The 22196-nt window shown below is 32.4% G+C and overlaps 3 protein-coding genes across 3 annotated transcripts; 1 reads left to right on the top strand and 2 right to left on the bottom strand.

Annotated features, from left to right (window-relative positions):
- Window positions 1–57: 57 nt before the first annotated feature.
- On the bottom strand, window positions 58–3098 carry LOC145629339 (exocyst complex component EXO70C1-like). The gene has a single exon (XM_081681948.1). It carries the CDS (start codon window positions 3095–3097, stop codon window positions 872–874), a length of 2226 nt encoding a protein of 741 aa, XP_081538074.1. The 5' UTR covers window position 3098; the 3' UTR covers window positions 58–871.
- Window positions 3099–14164: 11066 nt separating this feature from the next.
- On the top strand, window positions 14165–18895 carry LOC145639966 (serine/threonine-protein kinase PBS1-like). Its single transcript, XM_081691284.1, has 5 exons — window positions 14165–14665; window positions 15269–15477; window positions 16144–16333; window positions 17072–17463; window positions 17808–18895. Exons 1-5 carry the CDS (start codon window positions 14542–14544, stop codon window positions 18393–18395), a joined length of 1503 nt encoding a protein of 500 aa, XP_081547410.1. The 5' UTR covers window positions 14165–14541; the 3' UTR covers window positions 18396–18895.
- Window positions 18896–19569: 674 nt separating this feature from the next.
- On the bottom strand, window positions 19570–21990 carry LOC145624179 (bidirectional sugar transporter SWEET15-like). Its single transcript, XM_081677523.1, has 6 exons — window positions 21942–21990; window positions 20694–20730; window positions 20385–20595; window positions 20071–20235; window positions 19865–19984; window positions 19570–19779 (listed from the first exon to the last, which is right to left on the bottom strand). The coding sequence occupies exons 1-6, from the start codon at window positions 21988–21990 to the stop codon at window positions 19570–19572; spliced, it is 792 nt and encodes a 263-aa protein (XP_081533649.1).
- Between the last annotated feature and the right edge of the window lie 206 nt (window positions 21991–22196).

Genomic DNA, 22196 nt, shown 5'->3' with positions numbered 1-22196 from the left:
CTGTTAGTTTTATTGCCAAACACAAATATGTTTAATGTTTTACTGCATAACAAAATCAAGAAAATCGAAAAGATATTTGACAAGTACACACTATGAAATTCAAATAAGGTTCCACTTAATTATTTTTCAAAATATTTTAACGTATAAATATAGTTACATTTCAAGAGATAGGATAGTAAGATAAGTTCAGACCAAATCAAATCAACAAACATTAGAAAATTTTAAATCAAAACTAAATTAGTTTTGGTAGTTTACTCTTTTTTGCAGTGTACACATTGAAAATTAGATATTTATAAATAGATAAATCTCAATTAAAAAAATAAAAATAAAAAATCCATTTAGCCAATGATCCCACTTCTGGAGCATTATTTCCATTGAGCCAATGATCTCATATTCCAACTTATGAACTTAGTAAAGCTTTAATTAATGCTCCATAATAAAGGCCTAATCAAATAAACAACCTGAAAAATTACCCATTAAAAATGCTTAAAACTTCCTATGCTTAGCCACGTGGTTGTCAGAAAAATAATACAGTATTAAGCTCTGATATCATCCTTCAGCTAGACAAGGAAGACACTAAACAATAACATGGATTTTCTGTTGGTACATCAACTTAAATATTCCATGAACAATTATCAACCCTAAGCAATTAATATTCTGAATCAAATCCTGTTAATTTAACTAAAAGGAAAAGAAAAAAAAAATAATAATTAAAATTACAATACTATCCAACACAAATTACAAAAGAAAAAAAAATACAGAAGATTAAAATACACTAATGAGTATGTAATGTAACACAAATTAAACACACCCAAATTCTTTTTCCTACATTGTAATATAATTCATATATATGAATAAATATGATCTGGTCCTATATTTTTCTCCTAGCAATGGAGCTAGGATTTCCATCAAACAACTCCTCAATGATTGTCTCAATGTCATCTGGTTGAAACTTGATGTACTTCTCAACCTGTCTTCCAGGGGTAAAAATCTGTCCAAACCTCGCCACGAAGGACCGGTAAGCCGGAATCATAACAGCAGAAATCGATACTCGAAGCTCCGATTGAAGCTGCTCGTCGCTTACCACCCATGTACTCTGAGTCCTGTGAATCTCATCAAATAACTGATTAAAGTTTTTGAACCTTTCTTTTAAAATAGGCTTGTGTATTTTTCCGTTGACTTGTAATCCTTCTTGGTTAAGACATTGTAACACTCGGCTCCAAGTCTCTCTTTGGTAGCTCTTATGGTAGTGCCTAACATCTGAGGACCGTCTCCTACACCAGTTATCCCCTACCACTTGGTGAATCTCGGTCGATCCTTTGACCTTTTGAAGCATGTATCTACCATTGTTCATTAGGAAAATGTACCTTAAGGATAGGTCTTTGTATAACTTGGATTTCGACTCGAGGTACGAGTCTAGTAAATCCATGATGGTTATGAGTTGCGAGGCGAATGGTGAATGCTTCTCTTCTTGTTGATGCTGTTGTTGTTGTTGATCAACTAGCTTGCGTTGTTGATCGGATGAGGATGAGTGATCAATGGCAGAGAATTCCTCTGTTTGCTCTGTTCTTAAATGTTGTTGGAAGACTTGTTCTAATGTATCTTTGTACTCACAAGCGTATTTAAGGTAATTCATGGTGTACCTTGTTAAAGGATGGACCGCTCCACTAGCCACCGGAGTCTTTGTGTTGTCACCTTTGATCGAGTTTTCGAATTGACAAAAGATAGATACTGCAGCCTCCCCTAGCCTACTCTTTGCAAACCACAACTCCGACTTCAACTCCTTCATGGACTCCTCCGAGGAATACATGGGTGTTTTAGTTTCGACCCAAGGGACCGTGTCACGTAGAGTCTCATACATGTCAAGAAATTTGAACAATTTCTCCGTGGCACGTTTGGTCAATGCAACAGCCTCGGCAAAGTTAACAAGGATGTAGAGGATAGCGTAGGAGATGTCGTTGTAAAGGAATTGGCTAGTGCGTACACGATCAGGAAAAACTGACTCGTAAAATGTTTGCTCCCCTAAGAGAAGGGTAGAGGTGCAATGCTTAAAGACGCGAATCCATGTTGAAATCTCCCCTTCAAGAGGCTCCCAATTCATCTTTTGCACATCATCTGTGCTAATCTTGTCCAAACCTTGCTTCTTCAATTCCTCTTCAAAGGCGTGTCTCCTCGCAATGAGGAAGACATTGCAGCATTCCGTCTCATAGCCTGCAATGATCATTGCATTGGCTATGAGACGGATGCTTGATACAGAGTCGGAAGAAAAGTAAGGGAAGGTACTAGTCGTTTCCTTCCCTTCCTGTTGTTCTTCCGACTCTGGATCACCACCCTCCTGCAACTCGCAGGAGTCTGCCCCTTCACCCGATCCCTCATCCTGGTGATGATCGTGTGGATGGGCAGACGAAGCAAAAGATTGCAGCCTCCCTTTGAGGCTCTTCAACGAAGAATCCGTGTGCTTAGAATTCGAACAATCTGCAGCATTGTTCGAATTCTGGCACACGGGTTCTTCCAGAATCAGACGCAGCTCCTCCTCTAAGAACACCATTACACGGTGCAGGACGGAGCTGGTTTGATTCAACAACGGCATCATATAACCCGATTTCAACCCATGAATCGCCTCCATTAGACCCGACAATCTATTAACAGCTGCTACAAAAGAAGAATCACCCTCAACATCGCGGCCAAAAACAATCGAATCCTGCGCAGTGGACTCGTATTCCTCGATCTTGGCTTCAACCTTCTTAACAAACATAGCTACCGCCTTAGAGATTTCAGGGGGATCATCATTCGAAGACGAGGATAGCGAAAGAATGAACTGATCAATGTCTTCAGAAAGCTGATCGAGGGTAAATTCCTTTTCCTCCTCCTCTGCCACCGCCTCGTGTTGCTGATCATTCTCTAGTTCTTCATCACCTTCATGAATTGTTACAGGTTGACGTGATTTATGATCGTTATTACTATCGTTATTTAAATCTGAACCGACTCGTGCCGCGAAACTGTAGGATTTGCCAATGTCTTTCTCATCTTTGCTCTTGTTATCATCCTGAAATCTTGAATCAAAACTCAAGCATTTCACAGGATGATTATTTGCCATTTTTTTTGTTTGTTTGTTTGTTTGTTTGTTTTTTTTTTTTTTTTTAATGGAGAGTTAAATGAATTTTGAGGTGTTTTAATGGAATAATGATTAGAAGAGGAAATGGAATAAGGAAGGAAACATAGAAAGAAGGATCATAGCGGGAATGGAGGAAACAGAACAAATTTTGATTCGTTAATGTTTTATTTTTTTTAGATTTTTGTTTTGTGTATATTATTTTAAATTTTATTTAATAAATAAAATAAGATATGTTTAATCAAAAAAAAAATATGAGGTGTAAGGATTATGTTTAGTTTAGAAATGAAAATGGGTAAGAAGTGGTGGATGGAAAATAAAGGAAATAGTTTAATTTTAGAAGAAAGAGAGAAAAATGAGAAATGGAAGGGAGAGGTGTTAGGAAGGTGGTAGTTGACAGTTGATGCATCGTTGGGAATGGGAGGGAAGGTAATGAACATTTCAATCTTCTTGCATTTTGTGCTCTTCACGACCTCATTTCTTCCCCCGCTTCTATCGCTGTGTTGATGACATTTTTTATTTCTTTTATGCAAGCGTATGGTGTAATATGATACGGATTATCGGATTACTTCATGAGACGAATCAAATAAGATTCCATAAAAATACGTTACGAGTATAATACTATTTATTGTTTTTCTATTTCACAATAATTAGCATAGTCAAACTTGGTACACATGTAAATATATTACGATGATCTTAAATATATATAATTAACTAAATCGTAGTAAAAGATATTAAAAAGTTGATATTGTGATATTTTATATTAATGTCTATTAAACGATAAATTTTTTTGATACTTTTTATTTTTATTCCATTATTAAAAACAAGTTCAAGATTACTAGATAGATTAGTATATAAAAATGTCGATCATACTAGGACGAGGGGACAAAGTACTACGAGTACTTTAACAGCTTAGCTTGTATTTCCAGTTATTATAATTTAAGACATTTTTTTCGCTTTATACCCTTTGACCATCATCTATGATTTTTAAGTAAGATTAAAACCTAAGAACTTCTCATATACTTCCAAAATATTAGGATATTGAGAAAGTGATACGGATTACGAAGTACAAAGCATAAGAGTTTAATTTGTTTAAATGGGTCAATTTAGGAGGTTATTATTCTCTTCCCCAACCCCCCCCCCCCCCCCCCCAAAACTTCTAAAGGGTCTAGTAAGTTACTCTGGGTCAGATGCATATATGAGAGGTTCGAACCCTTTTCCTAACCACAAAATGAGAAAGTTGTTATTCGTATTATTACCTTCGTTACATATTATTTGCAACAATTTGACATCAAGTAGAGAGGAAAAATATCTAATCGTTGTAAAAACTTTTTCTGTGGTGCAAAACCGCAAATGGCAGTAAGGCACTCCACATTGCTACTCCAATGTTTATTGGGCCTATGGGCCTTGTTTATGTTTGACATCCAAATGTTGTGAGGTTGATTCTCTAGTTGGAAGCCCAAGAAAATGAAATACGTAGTATACAATATACTACGTACAAATACTCAAATATACTCCATGAACCTATGAATTTTTTAATACTTGAATTTAAATGTATTTGAAGGGATAAAAAAGTTTTCTTAAAAGCTTTTGTTTACCCTAAGCTCCTGTGCTTCTTTTAATTTGCGGGGTAAGTATGTGTTTGCTTCTCTTCTCATAAATGAATCGATATCTTCATATATTATGTGAAAGACATATATTCAATCATGAAAAGAGAATTTCATTTAACGAGCTCATAAATGAATCGATATCTTCATATATTATGTGAAAGGCATATATTCAATCATGAAAAGAGAATTTCATTTAACGAGAACTCATAGGAAATTAATTTTATGATTAAATTACAAATTAGATCTAGAAGAAGTTGGTGGACGTAGTATCCATAACAATAAGATTAACTTTGTTCACTTCACCTTTTTTTTTTTTTACGAAAACCTTATGTCCACTTACTTCAAGAAAAAATTGTTTAGAAAAGTTCAAATAACACAAATTAGACCTAGAAGAAGTTGGTGGTATCCGTTACAGTTCGGCCTTGTTCACCATGCACTTATTTCAAGGATTTTTACTTTTAATTTTTATTTTATTTTATTTATTTATTTATTAATATTTTTTTTTAGAAACCTTTAAATAAGGTTATAAAATATGATAAATTTGAACAATATTGGGGTTCTAATAATAATTAAGAAGGTGATTATGATTTAAATGGTTTAGGGTTTATCATCAATTGTATGATCAAAACATCATCATAGATTGTGGGTTGAAGGTTTCTATATACTTGTAATTAAAGATCCGAATCGAAAATCACTACTCGCCTCAAAGTTTGAAGCGGTAGAGTATGTTTATGTCAAATATGCAAAATAATTATGGTTTTGATAAGAAAATGTCAATAATCATGGTAGCCGAATCGAAAATCACTGCTTGTGTCAACACATTTATGTAGTTTCTTTGTATTGGTAACACTATTCAGTTCATTTAATACTCAATAGATAAAAACTATTTTAAAAAAATATTGATAATATTTTGAACATACACACCAAGATTATTCTAACAAAATCACATGAATATGCTTTTCATTGAGTATGAATCATCACATATAGTTAAATGAATTGTGTAAAAGTTAAATTGTTACAAATATTGGTAAACAAAAAAATAAGGCTTGGTAACTCTGTTCATCTTACTTATACTAAGGCTAACAACCAGAAGATAAATAGTACTTTGTACTCTTTAACTATACGTGATAATTAGTTTATTTTTAAAAAATAAGGTTCTATAACTCTGTTTATCTTACTTATATTAAGGTGATAATTAGTTTTTTTTAAAAAAAAATAAGGTTCTATAACTCTGTTTATCTTACTTATATTAAGGCTAATATATAACGAGTATATAAATAGTACTTTGTACTCTTTAAATATGAGGCATGATGGACCACTACCAGGTAGGGACTCTCATGCCCAATACCTGGGGGTATATTTGTCATTCAACATATATTGGATAGTAACTTCATTAATAGTTACTACATGAGTTGACAGTAATAAAAAGTAGTTTCTCTCTCATACTTTTGGAAAAGATACCACCACTGTTGTCAATCTGTCATTGTCGCTTTCCTCCATTAACACCACCACCAAAACCAAAGAAAACATCATTATCATCATCATCTTCTTCATCAATTACATGATGGTTTAGATTATTGCACCGCCTTACCACCACCACTATCGGATGTCCAATAGCAGTATACAAATCAATAGTAGTAGTATACAATCAACAATAACAGTTTATTAATTAACAGTAACAGTACAAACTTAACCTAAACCAAGTTATAAAACGATAACATTTAAATCAAACCCATGAAATTTCCAAAAAAACAGAAAGCATATAAACCCAGATTCACAGATAAATAAAATAACTTTTTAATTATACTAATTAGCCAATAACAGTATACTAATAAAAATAACAGTATACTAATAAAAAATAACAATTAACAATAATTGTGTAAAATCAATAATAGTTATGACTACCAAATAATTTTCGTCGTCGACTTCAACCCCAAACATCCAAAGCTTAGATGAATAATCATCCTACCTGATGTGTATATTATCTACAAAAGCTTGCAAATTCCATAAAAATAGATCAGAGATTTGTATATTATCTACAAAAGCTTTGCGCTTAATTTCGTTCCACAAGGGAGCTCAACTTTCCCTCGAGATTTTCGATCAATAGCCACCATATTTGGAATCTCCTCCAGATCTCGGGTGAATAGCCACTAGCTATGATGCCATTTTTGAGAACTCCATCTAATCATCTAGTGTTTTTTCATGGAGAAATGGTTTACCCAACTATTTACCCCGATTAAGGTGGATTTCCAAATTTAGGTGGAAGTTCTAGCCAAATTCCCCTCTCTGAGCTACCTTCAGCTACACCACCGGCGCCGATCGACTGTTTTTCACGGGAAGAGCAGCAACTAAATGGGGGAAAGTAACTTCTCTCTCCTCCTTTTTTTTTTTACCCAACCCTTTTTCATTTTACCCCCCAATTTTATTTTATCTTTTTTTTTTTAATTTGCAAATATTATTTTTTTATTAGGGTATTGGACAGGGGGGCCTATACCTGGTAAGTGGCAATAGTTTCTCGAAATATATGTGATGAGTTGTTTATTTACTCCGTATTATCTAAATTTGTACTGTGTCTAGATCCTCCCATGGACCTATGGACACTCTTTAATTTGCAATTGTAGCACCTTGATTGCTTTTGAAGAAAGTGGTGCATATTCATATTCATATTCGAAGTCCAACATATAATGTCAACTTTTGCCCTCTTACGCACATATTCTCATTCCTAAATAACAGTAAATCCGCATTTTCTTAGTCGATCCTTTTCATTTTTGTACGTACCATAACTACAATTCAATGTTAGCCCTTCTTTAACCTTTAAGTCCAACTGTGCAACTAATGTTCTATGATCCTTCTGCCTTCAAATATTATTGACTATCTGACATGCTTATTAAATTAATGTCTTATCTCTGACATTGTAACATTTACTAGTTGTTAAAGGAAAAAAAAAAAAAAAAAAAAAAAAAAAAACCAACAACAACGGACAATAAGCCTTTAGTCCTAAAATGATTTAGGATCGGCTAACATGAATCGGCATAAGGAATCGTGCGATATAAAGAAAATGACATTACAAGATAATCATTTGAAAAAGTTTTGTAAAAGGTGAGTAGAAAAGTGAGAAAAAGGAAGAGCATCCAAGAAAAATTAAGGGAGTTTTAAAACAGAAGCAAAATAAGTTTTAAGAAAGTATTTAAAGAGTGGTTAAAACGTTAGAGTAATCAAAACATAATAATGTGAGAAAACTTTAGCAAATGAAATCAATATAAGTGATAAAATATTAGTGAGATACATAATAAAATCAAATACTAAAATAAATTTAGAAAGTATATATAGAATTATGACTTGTCGTTGACGTGATTTTCTCCCTCCACAACGCCTTATTTAACACCATTTTCTTCTTTAATTCCCAAAGGACGTACTCATATCACTCTCAACCACCCTCTTCCCAGTTTTCTTAGGTCTTCCCCTACCTCTTGTTAACTCGTGATCCCTACACTTTGCAATTCTTCAAGCCTCCTTACCGGAGCATCACTTGGTCTCCTTTTTACATGGCCAAATCATTTTAAGCGATTCTCCAATTCCCAATTATCTCATTACTCAACCAATCCTTTCTTGTATAGCCACACATCCATCTCAAACATGCACATCTCTGCCACATTCATCTTATGTATGTGACAATGCTTTACGACCCAACATTTTAATTTTATCATATAACAAAGCAGACCTTATTTAATTGTGGTAAAATTGGTACTCATACAAATGTAAATCCTAATTAATTAGTTTACCTGCATGACCATTAACTTTAATTTGTGGTAAGACTGATACCCATACAAATATAACCCTAATCAATTTACTTACATGACCATTATTAACTTTAAATCTTTGGTATGTGATATATAAATTGAGTACGACCCTGTTCTCATCAGATTATTTTCAGTTCATTTCAGTTCAGCTTTAATAAGTTTAGTTCAGTTCAGTTCAGCTCCTAATTTCCTTCTCTCATAAAATATTCATTTCAATATAATTCAATTCAGTTCAGTTCAGTTCAGCTATAATAAGTTCAGCTCAGTTCAGTTAATGAGAATAAGCCCTACGTATATGTTTTTCTTCTTCTTACAATCCTTGCACATTCGTATTGAAGACTATATTCAACGCTAACATTAGATAATTTTTGTAGAATTTTATGTATAAGACTTTAATTAAGGTGGTCTCCCTAATATGATTTTCTTAATTACAAAAGGGTATGGCTTTTAGGTAATATCCGTGAAACAAGCAGCGTATCGTACTATCATGTGGGAAGTCAACCACCGCGTAATTATGTTTTTGTTAATCAAATATAGTCTCGTTCCCATTTAGAAGCTTGGAATTGAGATTAGTGCAAAACAACCTATATCGTATTGTTTGCTCCAAACATTTATTAAATTATATTGTCATTGGTTGATTGACGCATAGTGGGGAATATGAATAATAATAATAAACCCATCTTCAGAAAGGTGGATACTACTCGATTAATACCTTTATTCCTGAACTTGTAACACTTTAACCGTCATATATGTCAAACTGCTTATGTTAAAAGCAACAATCCAACGTATAACATAATAATATTTTATTTTTGTATATTAGTAAAAAATTACAGTTATTATTATTTTTTTTTTTTTTTTGGACGGGAAAAATTATAGTTATTGTTAATAATTCTTGTTGCGAGTATTAAGGAACACATGAATCTAATATATTACAATAATAAACTAGTTAAATAGTACTCCGTACTTCCGTAGTAAGTTTTGTGTGTGGCCAGACAGGTTAGCTACATAATGTGACCACATTTATTTAAAAGAGTAACTCTTATTTATTAATATATATATATATATATATATATATATATATATATATATATATATATATATATATATATATATATATATATATATATATATATATATATATATATATATATATATATATATATATATATATATATAATTTCAAAATATTCATAAACCCAATTTATTATGCGTAACTATTATGTGTAACCCTAATTAAAAAAAAAAGAAGAAATAACCTTACTTATTCATTTGAGTTGAGTTAATCCTTATTACTACTCAGTTAATCTATACTTAGTATTTAAAAACTATAACCAAGAAAATAAGAAAACACATGTCCCCATCCATTCTATTACACTTCTCTAACCATAGTGCCACATGTCATCTTACACTATTAATTTTTTATTACACCATTTTTGTTTAATTCTTTCATTAAACTTATAATTCATCTTTCATACACACTTCATCTCTCCCCTTTAATTCAACCCTTTTCTATTCTCTCTTTAATTTTAACCCTTCCACCTTCTATTTAAGCCTCTTTTTCGATTAAAGTTCCAAAATATTAATTTCTTTAATCATGTTTCCGATTACATATTATACCCTATAATGACTTACTGAAATTTCCTCACTTATCTATTAATACAATTTTATATGAATAACCCGTGTATCACACGGGACAGAAGGCTAGTTGCTTATAAGTAAAGTGGCCACATATAATAATAATTATTTGTGATTAAATAGTACTTTGTATTTAGCTAACTTGTAACTTTGTAAGGGAGTATAATAATACAAAGTATAAAATGTCTAAAAGAGAAATTAAAAATTAACAAATGAAAGAGCGGGCAAAAAAAGTATAAATATTAATTCTAATACTTTGAGGGTAAAATTAGGACCCTAGGCACTCGAAATTGAGAAAATAGAATTGATTTTTTAAATGCAAAAACTTACGTAGTAATTTATTTTATTATTAGGGAACGAAATTATTATTCAAGTGCCATGTGCATTGGCACAAATTGAGCATGCTTAATACCTTATTTAAAATGCCTAATACCTTATTTAAAATGCCCAAAATACCCATAACATGACATCCTAACCCTTACAACAGACAAGAGAATCCCCAAAATACCCTTGAGGATCTCAAAGATTGGTTTTGCATAGTTACATCCCACCTCCATGGATGGGAGGAGAGTGAGGACGTACAAACATGTCAATATGATGTCATAGGGGAAGAATTAAAATAAAAAAAGAAAATAAAAAAAAAAAACAAATTTCATTTAATTATCAAAAACAATTTTGGTGAAATAATGTAAAAACTTATCCTTTTATCTACTACATATACCCTTTACTTTTGCATGTGAATTCACCAAATGATCCATAAGAGTGGGTGGTTTCTTCCATTCTCCAAAATATGTATATCAACTTTTATGGGTCAATAATGAATTATGAATATGATGATAAATGAAATTCAATGATTGGATATATATTTATTTGCATCTAACTCTTTACGATTTTTCCAAACTTTTTCATGATAGGAGAATACCAAACAAAGAAGGCAAAATATGGACTATAGAATGATTATTATTGGATGATCTAATTAAAAAGAATTCAACAATTCACATTGTATATATACATATTTGAATTTATAAACTTTTGGGGTTTTAAGGTTGATTCAATTAACTTGCACTCTAGAAGTCTAGAATGTGATGGTAATTAAATTAGTTATGTGTAATTGGATAATAGAATATAAGATTGAATTTTAAAAAAGATATTTATATTTTTTAAAAATATATAAAAAGTTGTTATTTAAATATATAACACAATTTGTTAAAAGGTAACTAATGTCAATATCTCTTATGTAAAATGTTGCAATTAGCTATCATGCATCTCATATATATTAGTAACTAGCCTTTTGACCCGTTCGATACACGGGTTGTTGTTACTTAGGTTATTTTTCTTGAAAAGTGTCGGTGTTGTTGTGGAATTTAGTTAGGTATATATATACATAGATATTGTAGGGAACGAAATGACAAATTGGTTTAAGTTATATTTAAATTTAGGAGATGAAAAAATTATTTTATTGTTAATATAATGAACACTAATTAGTTTTACTTTAATTATATTGAATATGAAACACTTAATTTTCTTACTAAAATTTGTAAGTTATACTGTTTTAGAATGCATAAAGATTAAAGGCTCAAACATTATTTATATATTTTGTTTTTATATTAAAATGGCCTGGGAATTTAGAAAGAAAGGATTAAGAGAGGTGACATGTGACATATGAGTGATTATGGTAACATGTGGCTTAGTATAGATTTGTGGTTTATGTTTTTAAATACTACTAGGGATTCCAACGCGCGCGATATTGCTAGCATTTTTAGAAGAATTATTATCGATGTTCTCTATGTTCTATGCTAGTTTATGTATAATATTTTATTAAAGCTATTTGCATATAGACGATAAATGTGTTGGATATTGTGTAGTTGTACAATGTTCTAAACTTTAGCTGAGACGTTGAGCTACTTTAAAATAACGCCCACATAAAGCAACAACCTTTCGTTGTCTAGTGACTAATTCATGTAGTTGATGAACCATGCATAACCCCCATTAAATATAGAAAATATTAAACTTTATTATTCCATGCTCCATTTAATTTCTAATTAATTAATTGGTCTTAAGAAAAATTACATAATTACACTTGAGGGTAAGAAGGTAAACATATATTTTGAGGGGTATAATGGTCCGTGCACTATTCCTAAGAACAATCTCCTACTTTTTATAAGGTAGGGAAGTATAGATATATTGTTAATTAAATTGTGTCACCACAACAACCAAAATTGAATACACAATATAAATTATTCGGTTAATATTTCACTAGGTTAGTTTCCATCATTATATCCAATATTAGGTCTATGTTTTAATATCTTCACCAAGGTATATTATACTATGTATGATTTTTTTTTTCCAATTAGATTTTAAGCTCAACTTTCAACCTATATGTAGTAACGAATAACGTTATATGGTTTACATAAACACATTTATTGATATTACTAGAATATCAGGATGAATTTTTGTGCCGGCTAACTTACCAAATTCATTAAAAGAATTACACCGAATAAATTATCCAATAGAAACATGGTCTTTCATTTACAACACCCCAATTAAATTGTGTCACCACAACAACCAAAATTGAATACACAATATAAATTATGCGGTTAATATTTCACTAGGTTAGTTTCCATCATTATATCCAATATTAGGTCTATGTTTTAATATCTTCAACAAGGTATATTATACTATGTATGATTTTTTTTTTTTCCAATTAGATTTTAAGCTCAACTTTCAACCTATATGTAGTAACGAATAACGTTATATGGTTTACATAAACACATTTATTGATATTACTAGAATATCAGGATGAATTTTTGTGCCGGCTAACTTACCAAATTCATTAAAAGAATTACTCCGAATAAATCATCCAATAGAAACATGGTCTTTCATTTACAACACCCCCCAAGTTATATTTTTTTTATTTTTTTATATTTTTATTTTTTAAATTTAAGTAAAAATAAACTAGCTTGAGGCGAGCCCCACAACTACATTTGTTAGGGTACTATAATTAATTATTATAATTAACACTTGCACTTGATATATTTAGCATTTGAATTTGATATTTTGAAAAGCATGTTAATTTAATATCCGAATATTAATGAGTAACATCTTACATTACAAATTTAATATGGTGCAATAAAGCAATTTTATCAACTATCACTTTCAAATTCATACATATTTTATAAAAAATGAGTTTACTATTTCTCCTAATTTGATACAAAGTTATACAACATTATGTTAAAATAGGCATACATAATAACACCATGCATAAGTAGGTTTAGGGAAGCATCATCAACTATTTAGGGTATGTTCACATTTACTTAATTTCAGCTCAGTTCAGTTCAGCTCCAATCAGTTCAGTTCAGTTAAGCTCCAAACAGTTCAGTTCAGTTCAGCTCCAATCAGTTCAGTTCAGGTCAATTCAGTAAATGTGAACAGGCCCGTAGTTGCTTATTTCTACTGACAATTGTCGTTAATTTTGTTAAATCTTGATTAATCTATGTGTATATAAATATATAATTATATTGGTGATGACGAGATAAAGTTGTCAAGGAGGAATGAGAGAGAAATATTTAATAGAGGATGGAAAAGGCTTAGTAAGCATCTAGATTTCGTTACGCCAGTTTAAACACTCATACTATGATTGGTGTTGCCTTATGCACACAACATTAAAACTGGTGTTGTAGTTGTTATCTTTTAGTTGGTGTAAATTCATACTTAGTTAGTATATCGCACAATCTCTCTTCTGTTACAGTACAATGACCCGTGCAATACATAAATTAGACAATCCTATAAAGTCTAACCTAGATAGGAAGTTAAAGAAGTTACCAACTATATATACAAGTGCCTACAAAAATATTCCAACTAGATTTCAGAGAATAAATCTTAGATAGTTGTTTAGGAGATATTATTTTATTTGAGTCAAAGTGATTAATCAAATTATGGGAGTAAAAAATGTGCTAAGTAAGACAGGAAAGAGTGAATTTTTGGGTTGATTAATCTCTTCATCTCACTTTTTACATAAACCACCCTTTCTTTCATTCTCTCTATTTCTTTCCTTCGCCCCCCTTATTTTACACTCCCCTATTTTCTTTTCTTTTCTTTCTCAAAGTTTTCTTCAGTTGAAGCAACTCACCCACACGCCTTTCTCTCTCTTCTTTTGCTCTTCAAATCTTCTTATTTTCTCTCTCATAAAGTATATGTTATATGCTATATAGTCAAAGATTTATGATGATTTCTAGTGATTGTGATTATTATTGATTGAAAGAAGAGATTTTGAGAACTGGGTTTTGGGTAATTACTGTTCTGTTTGAATCAAGAAATCAAAGAGAGGTTTTTTATTTATTGTAAAAATAAATTAAGAATTTTGTGTGTATAGTTTGACTGGGAAATGGGGTGTTTTTCTTGTTTTGAATCAAAGGAAGAAGAAAGATTGAATCCAACTTCTGGTGAGAAAGATGATCGCAAAGATGCTTCTCCTTCTTCTAATTCCAATATCTCCAAATTATCATCTGGTGAGTTCTATAATCTTATTTGATTTTTTATTGTATTAATTTGTTAATTGTTGTGATCTAAAATTATTAATTTTTTTTAATCGGATTTTGATTATGATTGAGATTGGTAACTTTTGGCTTTTTGATTGATTATTTATGATATGATTGTAGTAGTATTAAGCTGAATTTTACTTTCTGTGAAAAAAAGGAATAAGATTTCAAAAGAATTGGTACTTTTTTAGTGGATTTGGAATTTTATATACTGAATCAATGTTCTTGGACCGTGCGGATTGTTGAAAGTGTATAAAGTTTTTTGGGATTGTTTCACTTAATAAGTATCATGACTTAATTTGGTAAAATTCCTTCTTTTTACTATTTTCAGTAAGTTCCATTAGGTAGGAAAATGCCTAATTATAGATGTCCCTTGATGAATTTTGAGTATCTGATCAATTAATTCTCGTTGCAATTGAATGGTAGACTATCCATCGCGGTGGAAAGATCGAATCTTTGTTTGATAGGTTGGTGTATTACTCGATTTTGCATCTCTAGAAAAGAGTTTTGCAATCTGGTGTTTCTCATGATAACAAATGATTTATATTAGCCAATTATAATGTGAATCTGCAGGAGCTGATCGGCTGAAAGCAAGAAACAATGTCGGGCCAAGGCGAGAATCATCCGTTCCCAATGATGGACCTATGGCCAATATTAGTAGTAGTGCTCATACATTCACTTTCCGCGAGCTTGCAGTTGCCACCAAGAACTTTAGGGATGAATGCTTTCTTGGGGAAGGAGGTTTCGGGCGTGTTTATAAAGGGCAGCTGGAGACTGGTCAGGTAACAATTCTTGACAATCATTTAATATGATTTTGCAATTACTGCTGTGATCCACCATTTCTAAAATGTGGATCATACAAACTTAGAGACCATTTTCGTAATGATAAATCTCTCTATATGGTGACTTCTAACTTTCTAAGATCAAGAAGCTTATGAAGTTGTTCTACTTTCAAGGTAAATTTGATATGTAAGACTTAAAAGTACTGACATCAAAGTCTAATTCTATCAAACATTGTCTGAGTTGCTCTTTATGTACTGCTTCCTTGGTTATTGGTGCTCATTACGTAATTTCTCATATGTTCTTTAGGATTGAGTTTGGGGTTGATGAAGCAGGAGAAAAGGGAATAAGATGATTCATATCTGATGATTAATCTATTATGCTATATTCTATTGCATATCTACAAGACCGGATACGTCTTGATTTCTCATATCTTCTGCATTGATGGGGTTTTTGGACCGTGATTCTGATAATCTGATTCTATGGTTGTGGAACTACCATGTAAAACTAATATATTTATAACTATATTGCTCTCTTTCTTGATATGATTTTGTATGGAATCCAAGGGCTTATATTTCAAATAATCTTATCGACATTTTAACTGTTAATTTAACTTACCTTAGCTGCATGTTGTTCCTTATTTATAGTCAGTTTTGTTTTGCTTGCAGGTTGTTGCTGTTAAGCAATTGGACAGAAATGGTCTCCAAGGAAACAGAGAGTTTCTTGTAGAGGTTCTTATGCTCAGTCTTTTACATAATGACAATTTAGTGAATTTGATAGGATATTGTGCTGACGGTGACCAGAGATTACTTGTATATGAATACATGGCGCTGGGATCTCTAGAAGATCATCTCTTTGGTAACAATTTCTAATCTTACTGGTTTGTCATCCTTTCTTCTTGCTCAAATTGGTTCTTGGATAGTGTTCATCACTTCACTTTCTATGATCAGTTTGTTTGTTGATGTAACCAAGGAATTTGAATAGAATGCCATGCTTGTAAAAAAAATGTAATGATTAGACGATGAAGGCTTCAACCAACAGATGAATATAATCAGAAAATCTTAATTATATTGAATCACTTGCTATGTGAAACTAGCTGCCCAAGGTCTTATGCTTACTAGTGAACAAACTCGTTATGTTGATGTGCCAAGGTAGACAATACCTGTAGCCAGATTGCAATACCTGATGATTTTGAACCTCTTGCAGTGCATAAAGTATATGTCGTGTTTCAGTTCTTTGTTGCTACTTTATATGCAAACTATTATCAGTGGAGTAGGTTTCTAGATATTGTTCACTCAAGAATATGTAACGTGTCATAGATTCAGTAATTATGTGTCAATATTGCTGAGGAGCTCTTCTACAATGCAAGGCAGTTTATTGCTTCACTGTATTTTAGATTTTTAACTATATTCAAAATTTTATGATAATGCTGAATCAGTGGTCATATGCAAAGTTATCTTAACTACAATTAGGTTATGTCTGTAGAACCTATGAGCTGTGTGCACATCGCCATGAAAAACTCCACTTTTTTCCATCTGATATTACTGGAAGAAATTTTTTAGAATTTTGATCGACAGTTTAACCTTGTCCTTGTAGATCTTCCACCTGATAAAGAACCGCTTGACTGGAATACCAGGATGAAAATCGCTGCTGGAGCAGCAAAAGGTTTGGAGTACCTCCATGATAAAGCAAACCCTCCCGTTATTTACAGAGATTTCAAGTCATCTAACATATTATTAGATGATGGATTCCATCCAAAGCTCTCTGATTTTGGGCTGGCTAAACTAGGACCTACTGGTGACAAGTCACATGTTTCTACTAGGGTGATGGGCACTTATGGTTATTGTGCCCCTGAATATGCTATGACAGGACAACTGACTGTGAAGTCGGATGTTTACAGTTTTGGAGTAGTCTTCTTAGAACTGATAACTGGTCGCCGAGCCATTGATAGTGATCGTCCTCATGGGGAGCAGAACCTTGTAGCATGGGTAAGATGATGGTCCTGTAAAGTTCCCACTGAAGTTGCTATTTAGCTCGTATTAGTTGATTTTTGGTTGTAGGAGTAATTTGTCTTAAACCACCTCTCAATTACACCAATGTTTATACAACAGTGATATGCTTCACTTGTTGCTAATAACCAGCCATTTTTTTTATTTTTATAATTGGGAAATTGGCTGCTAGGTGCTTTGCTCTTAAACAACATGAGTAGTTTAATGAAAAGTTGAAAAATTAGAGGTGGTTTGTGGCGAATTCTTCCCTTTTGCAGAGTATCATTTTAGATTTTTAGCTCTTTTATTGTCGACTAGCAATTGAGCATTGTTTATTTGTGCAGGCACGCCCTTTGTTCAATGACCGCAGAAAGTTCTTGAAATTGGCAGACCCTCAGTTACAAAGTAGATTTCCAACAAGAGGACTTTACCAAGCTCTGGCTGTTGCATCCATGTGCATACAAGAAAATGCAGCTGCTCGACCCCTTATTGGAGATGTTGTGACGGCACTCTCTTATCTGGCTAACCAAGCATATGATCCAACTATGAAAGATAGGAGCAGAGATGAGAATGGTGGAAGAATTGCAAGGAGTGAAGATGGTGCTGGTTCAGGGAGAAAGTGGGACTTAGAAGGCTCAGAGAAAGATGACTCCCCAAGAGAAACAGTCAGAATGTTGAATAAGGATTCAGATAGAGAACGTGCTGTTGCTGAGGCCAAAATGTGGGGTGAAAATTGGAGGGAAAAGAGACGACAAACTTTGGATTTGGAAGGTGGGTCTGAAAAGGACGACTCCCCAAAAGAGACCGCTAGGATGTTGAATCGGGATTCAGACAGAGAAAGAGCTGTAGCGGAGGCCAAGATGTGGGGAGAGAATTGGCGGGAGAAAAGAAGGCAAAGTGCTCAAGGCACAAATGACAACATGGAAGGGTGATTCACCCTTCAGCTTGTACAGTGTCAGAAAAGGCAGAAATGCTTCGGGCAGGCTAACTAGATACCGGTTTATGCCCTCGTGTTTTCATCTTTTTTTTGCCTTACCAACTTACAAAAATGTGTTGAGGCTTTGTATGGAGGATCAGAAATGCCCACCATGTATGGTTGATGTTAGTTTCTTTCCCCTTTTTTTTTTCTTTTCTTTTTTCCTTTTACTTGACAAGATTGGCAGATATGAGGAGAAATCAGATGACGACGGGGGGTATATTGCATAGAAGAATCAGAGTGTATATCTTCGGTAAGAAAGAAAAAAAAAGGCACCTTTGGCTCCTTTAAAAACATTTCTGTATGCAGTCATTTTGCTGAGCTTGTTTCTTTTCCGCAATTGCGGATGGCAGGTTCTTTCTTGGTTCTGCATTTTTAGGGAATACTCAATGGATTTGGTACTTATACCATTGTTGAGTGTTATAAACTTATAATACAGCAGCTTGAAGCACTCTATATCATATTCATCCATGTTTCTTATGTCTTATATATGAGCTTCTCATCCCCTTGTTTCTGATGCTCAAATTTGCTTATTTTTCATATAAACCTAACATACCAGTTAGAAAAGAATCAACAGTACTGTGCAAAAAGGAAGGGTTTTTTTCTTCATTGGGGTTAAGAGATGTATGCAACTTTAGGAGGTTGTTTCTTATTGACCTTTTAGATATCGAGGGAAACTTAAGAAAAATAAACACCTTAATAGATCATAGATACAATTGTTCCTATCACGACTCGACTGTTACCTTGCAGAGACATACTTCTTCAACCTTAACCAAAATTTTACGGTATTGTTCCTGTTTTTACTAAATCAAGCAAATCTTATGATCTCTACCTGTTTCCCAACTATCTTACTTTTTTCAGAAGTATTTATTTTTCTCATACTACCGTTCTGGTGTAGTAATAACTTCTCACATAATTCATTTAAGTAAATGGCTCTATACAGAAGAATAATGTGAGTTAATTAGGTAGTTGCATTCAATAACAAAAATGGTTGGGAAAAGAAGCAACTAAATGTAGGATACATATGATCTTACTCCATATGATCCTATTTGTCCTAATAAATACATGGCCAAAACTCTCGAGCATATTACTTTAACGCGGTATATACTATGAGTTTGAACCTTCAGATATCAGACTGCAGGATCAGCAGTTGGTAGTTCAGTTTGGGGTTCATTGCTTCTGTCTTGCTGATCAGTAGTTGTCGCGTTTCCATTAACCAAGTTTGTCCGATTACTTGAAATCCTCTGATCTACTGATTCCCGGGGGATGCAACAGTTTTTGCAGATTGCATATAATACCATCTGGAGTACCCCCAAGGCGAATCCAAAAATATTTGGAATCTGATTTTGATGATAAGAACAATATGAGTGTGCTGAGTAGTGTTGAAAGGGGTTATTCGAAACATGGTGTTTATAAATGACTTACAGATACGTATAAATCTTGTCGTAATAAGCCATATGCAAACCATATGATCGCACACAGCGTGAGGCAGAAGGATAAGAAGAATGGCATGTACTCAACACTCTTTGTTCGAATTACTTTCACCTGAAAGACACAGATGTATGACAGTACAGGGGTTAAAAGAATACGCGTTTTGGTATAAAATGATGAATATTATGAGGATTTCTTACCATGATTGTCAAGGGTGCTGCAAAAACACCAATGGAGACAATAGCACAAATTATACCAAGCACTTTTACGCGGTCTGTACCTTCCCCCAGTTTCAGTTGAATGATGAGAACTATCATAGAAAAAATCACCAAATTGAGTGAAAGAACTAGTGTGCCTGTAAAAATCTGCAACAGAGTATAAAGATTAAATTGAATCAATCCGACATTCAAAACTAACAATCCTTCCATCCAGAACTAATAGTCAAGTTGATAGCGTGATTTAAACTAGTAACGTGACAAGTAAAATCAGGCAGAGGGATAAGTTTGACACGTACCCTGGCCCTTCTAGAAGCATAAGCATAGTAAAAGGCGATGTACAATGTCTCAATTATGCATCCAACAGAATTAATGCTAATGAGGAAATATTCCTTCTTCTTGAGCAGGGCATAGTATAACCATAGCATAGCACTAAAGAGTGCTGCTACATAAGGCACAGATTGGAACCCCTCAGTTGATTTTTTCTTATATATTTTGTAATATGTAGGCCTGCAACATAAGTTAATTACCATAACATAAGTTTTATACCGCGACTAATAACTTAACAGTAACAATGACGTGAAGTATATATATGTTAGAGAACTTACAATGGAGCTAGGTATACTAATCCTGAAATCATGTTGCCTGAAACATAGAATTAAGGGGGACTTTAAAGGATGTTTACTTTGATTAACACTGTTTTAAATTTCATGTACCATGTGGAATTTAAGGACCTAAACTATATTATGCTTGTATATAAGATAATTTGTTTGTTAAGAAGGCAGATTATTATGGTAATATTCACAAGAAACTAACTTTAGATAACGTTTATTTAGTAGCTAGCAACGTGCTAGGTATATAAAAAAAAAAAAAAAATGAAAAGTTATTTTCATATAAAAAATACAAGAAAGAAACTAAGAATAAAAATATACAAGGAATTTATTTGTTTTAAACCTAAACATGCATCAATCATGTACAACCTATGTAGTAACCACCTTGAGGATGAATGAGGAAAAAATGATCAGAAGAGTAGAAGAATATTGTTAGTTGATTATTAATATATCGATATACATAATAATCATAATTAATAATACGAGGGGAAAATTAAGCAATATAAATTAATTAAGAAATACAATGAATTATTAAAAATTACTCTGTATCATGACTTACAAAGTTACAATAGAGATAGAATAGAAGTGTTTTTAATAAATTTGTTAAGGATTAATTTTTTTAGGGTAAATTGAGATATAGCTAAAAAGTGGCTTGCTACGTATATCATTATCTTAATTAATTTGCATGGTTATAAATATATATATCGGTGAGTTTCACTGTCATATGCTACGTACTTTTGACATCTATTATTTCAACTTTTAGATTTTAAAAGTGTGTAGTAAAGCCAATAAAAAGGTGAAATACTCCATAAATTAAACAACGAGCTTGAAGATTCTAGAGATGAAGGGACCAAAAATAATTTATTTGGCAAGTCATAAAAATTATTTTGAGCATATATAAGAGTATATCTTTTCAAGCTAAGTCATCTCTAAACTATTGAAACACATGGAATGATGAATTAACTTATGGAAAAGTATATCATGAGTTTTTATTTTTATAATAAAAACTTTGGTACGCAAATAGAGATATTTTTGAAAGTAAATCATTTTGTTAACGTACTCGTGATACTTTAATAGTTACAGAAAAAACCTTGATAGTAAGAAGTGTTATAGATACATATTTGGAGATCGAACATTAGATCATGCATGAGTTAGTATTTTGACATATATATGAAATTAAAAAAAAAATGCGAAAATAATAATAAATCGATAAGATGAAGAAAACTTGATTGCATTTATAATCACCTAGAATGCCGACGATTGTGAGTGATAAAGTACTGGTGTGCAACGCCATAGTAAGTTGATGATCACCTTAATTATTTGTGTAATTAATTAAGAAAATGATGCTTTAAAAGCTGTAATTATGGCTTCTCAAGGGGAAAACTCTTTATAGTTTTCATAGATAAACAACTATGGTTTATGAAAAATGAGAGCTCAAGATTATTAAGTTGCTAAATAGAAAAGGAGATGAGGTAAGAGAAGTGTGTTATGTGTGTGTTT

Source organism: Chenopodium album, chromosome 1 (assembly GCF_948465745.1).
Source record: "Chenopodium album chromosome 1, dcCheAlbu1.1, whole genome shotgun sequence".
NCBI lineage: Eukaryota > Viridiplantae > Streptophyta > Magnoliopsida > Caryophyllales > Amaranthaceae > Chenopodium > Chenopodium album.
Note: the sequence above shows the minus strand (reverse complement) of the source record. Positions and strands in the feature narration are given on the sequence as shown.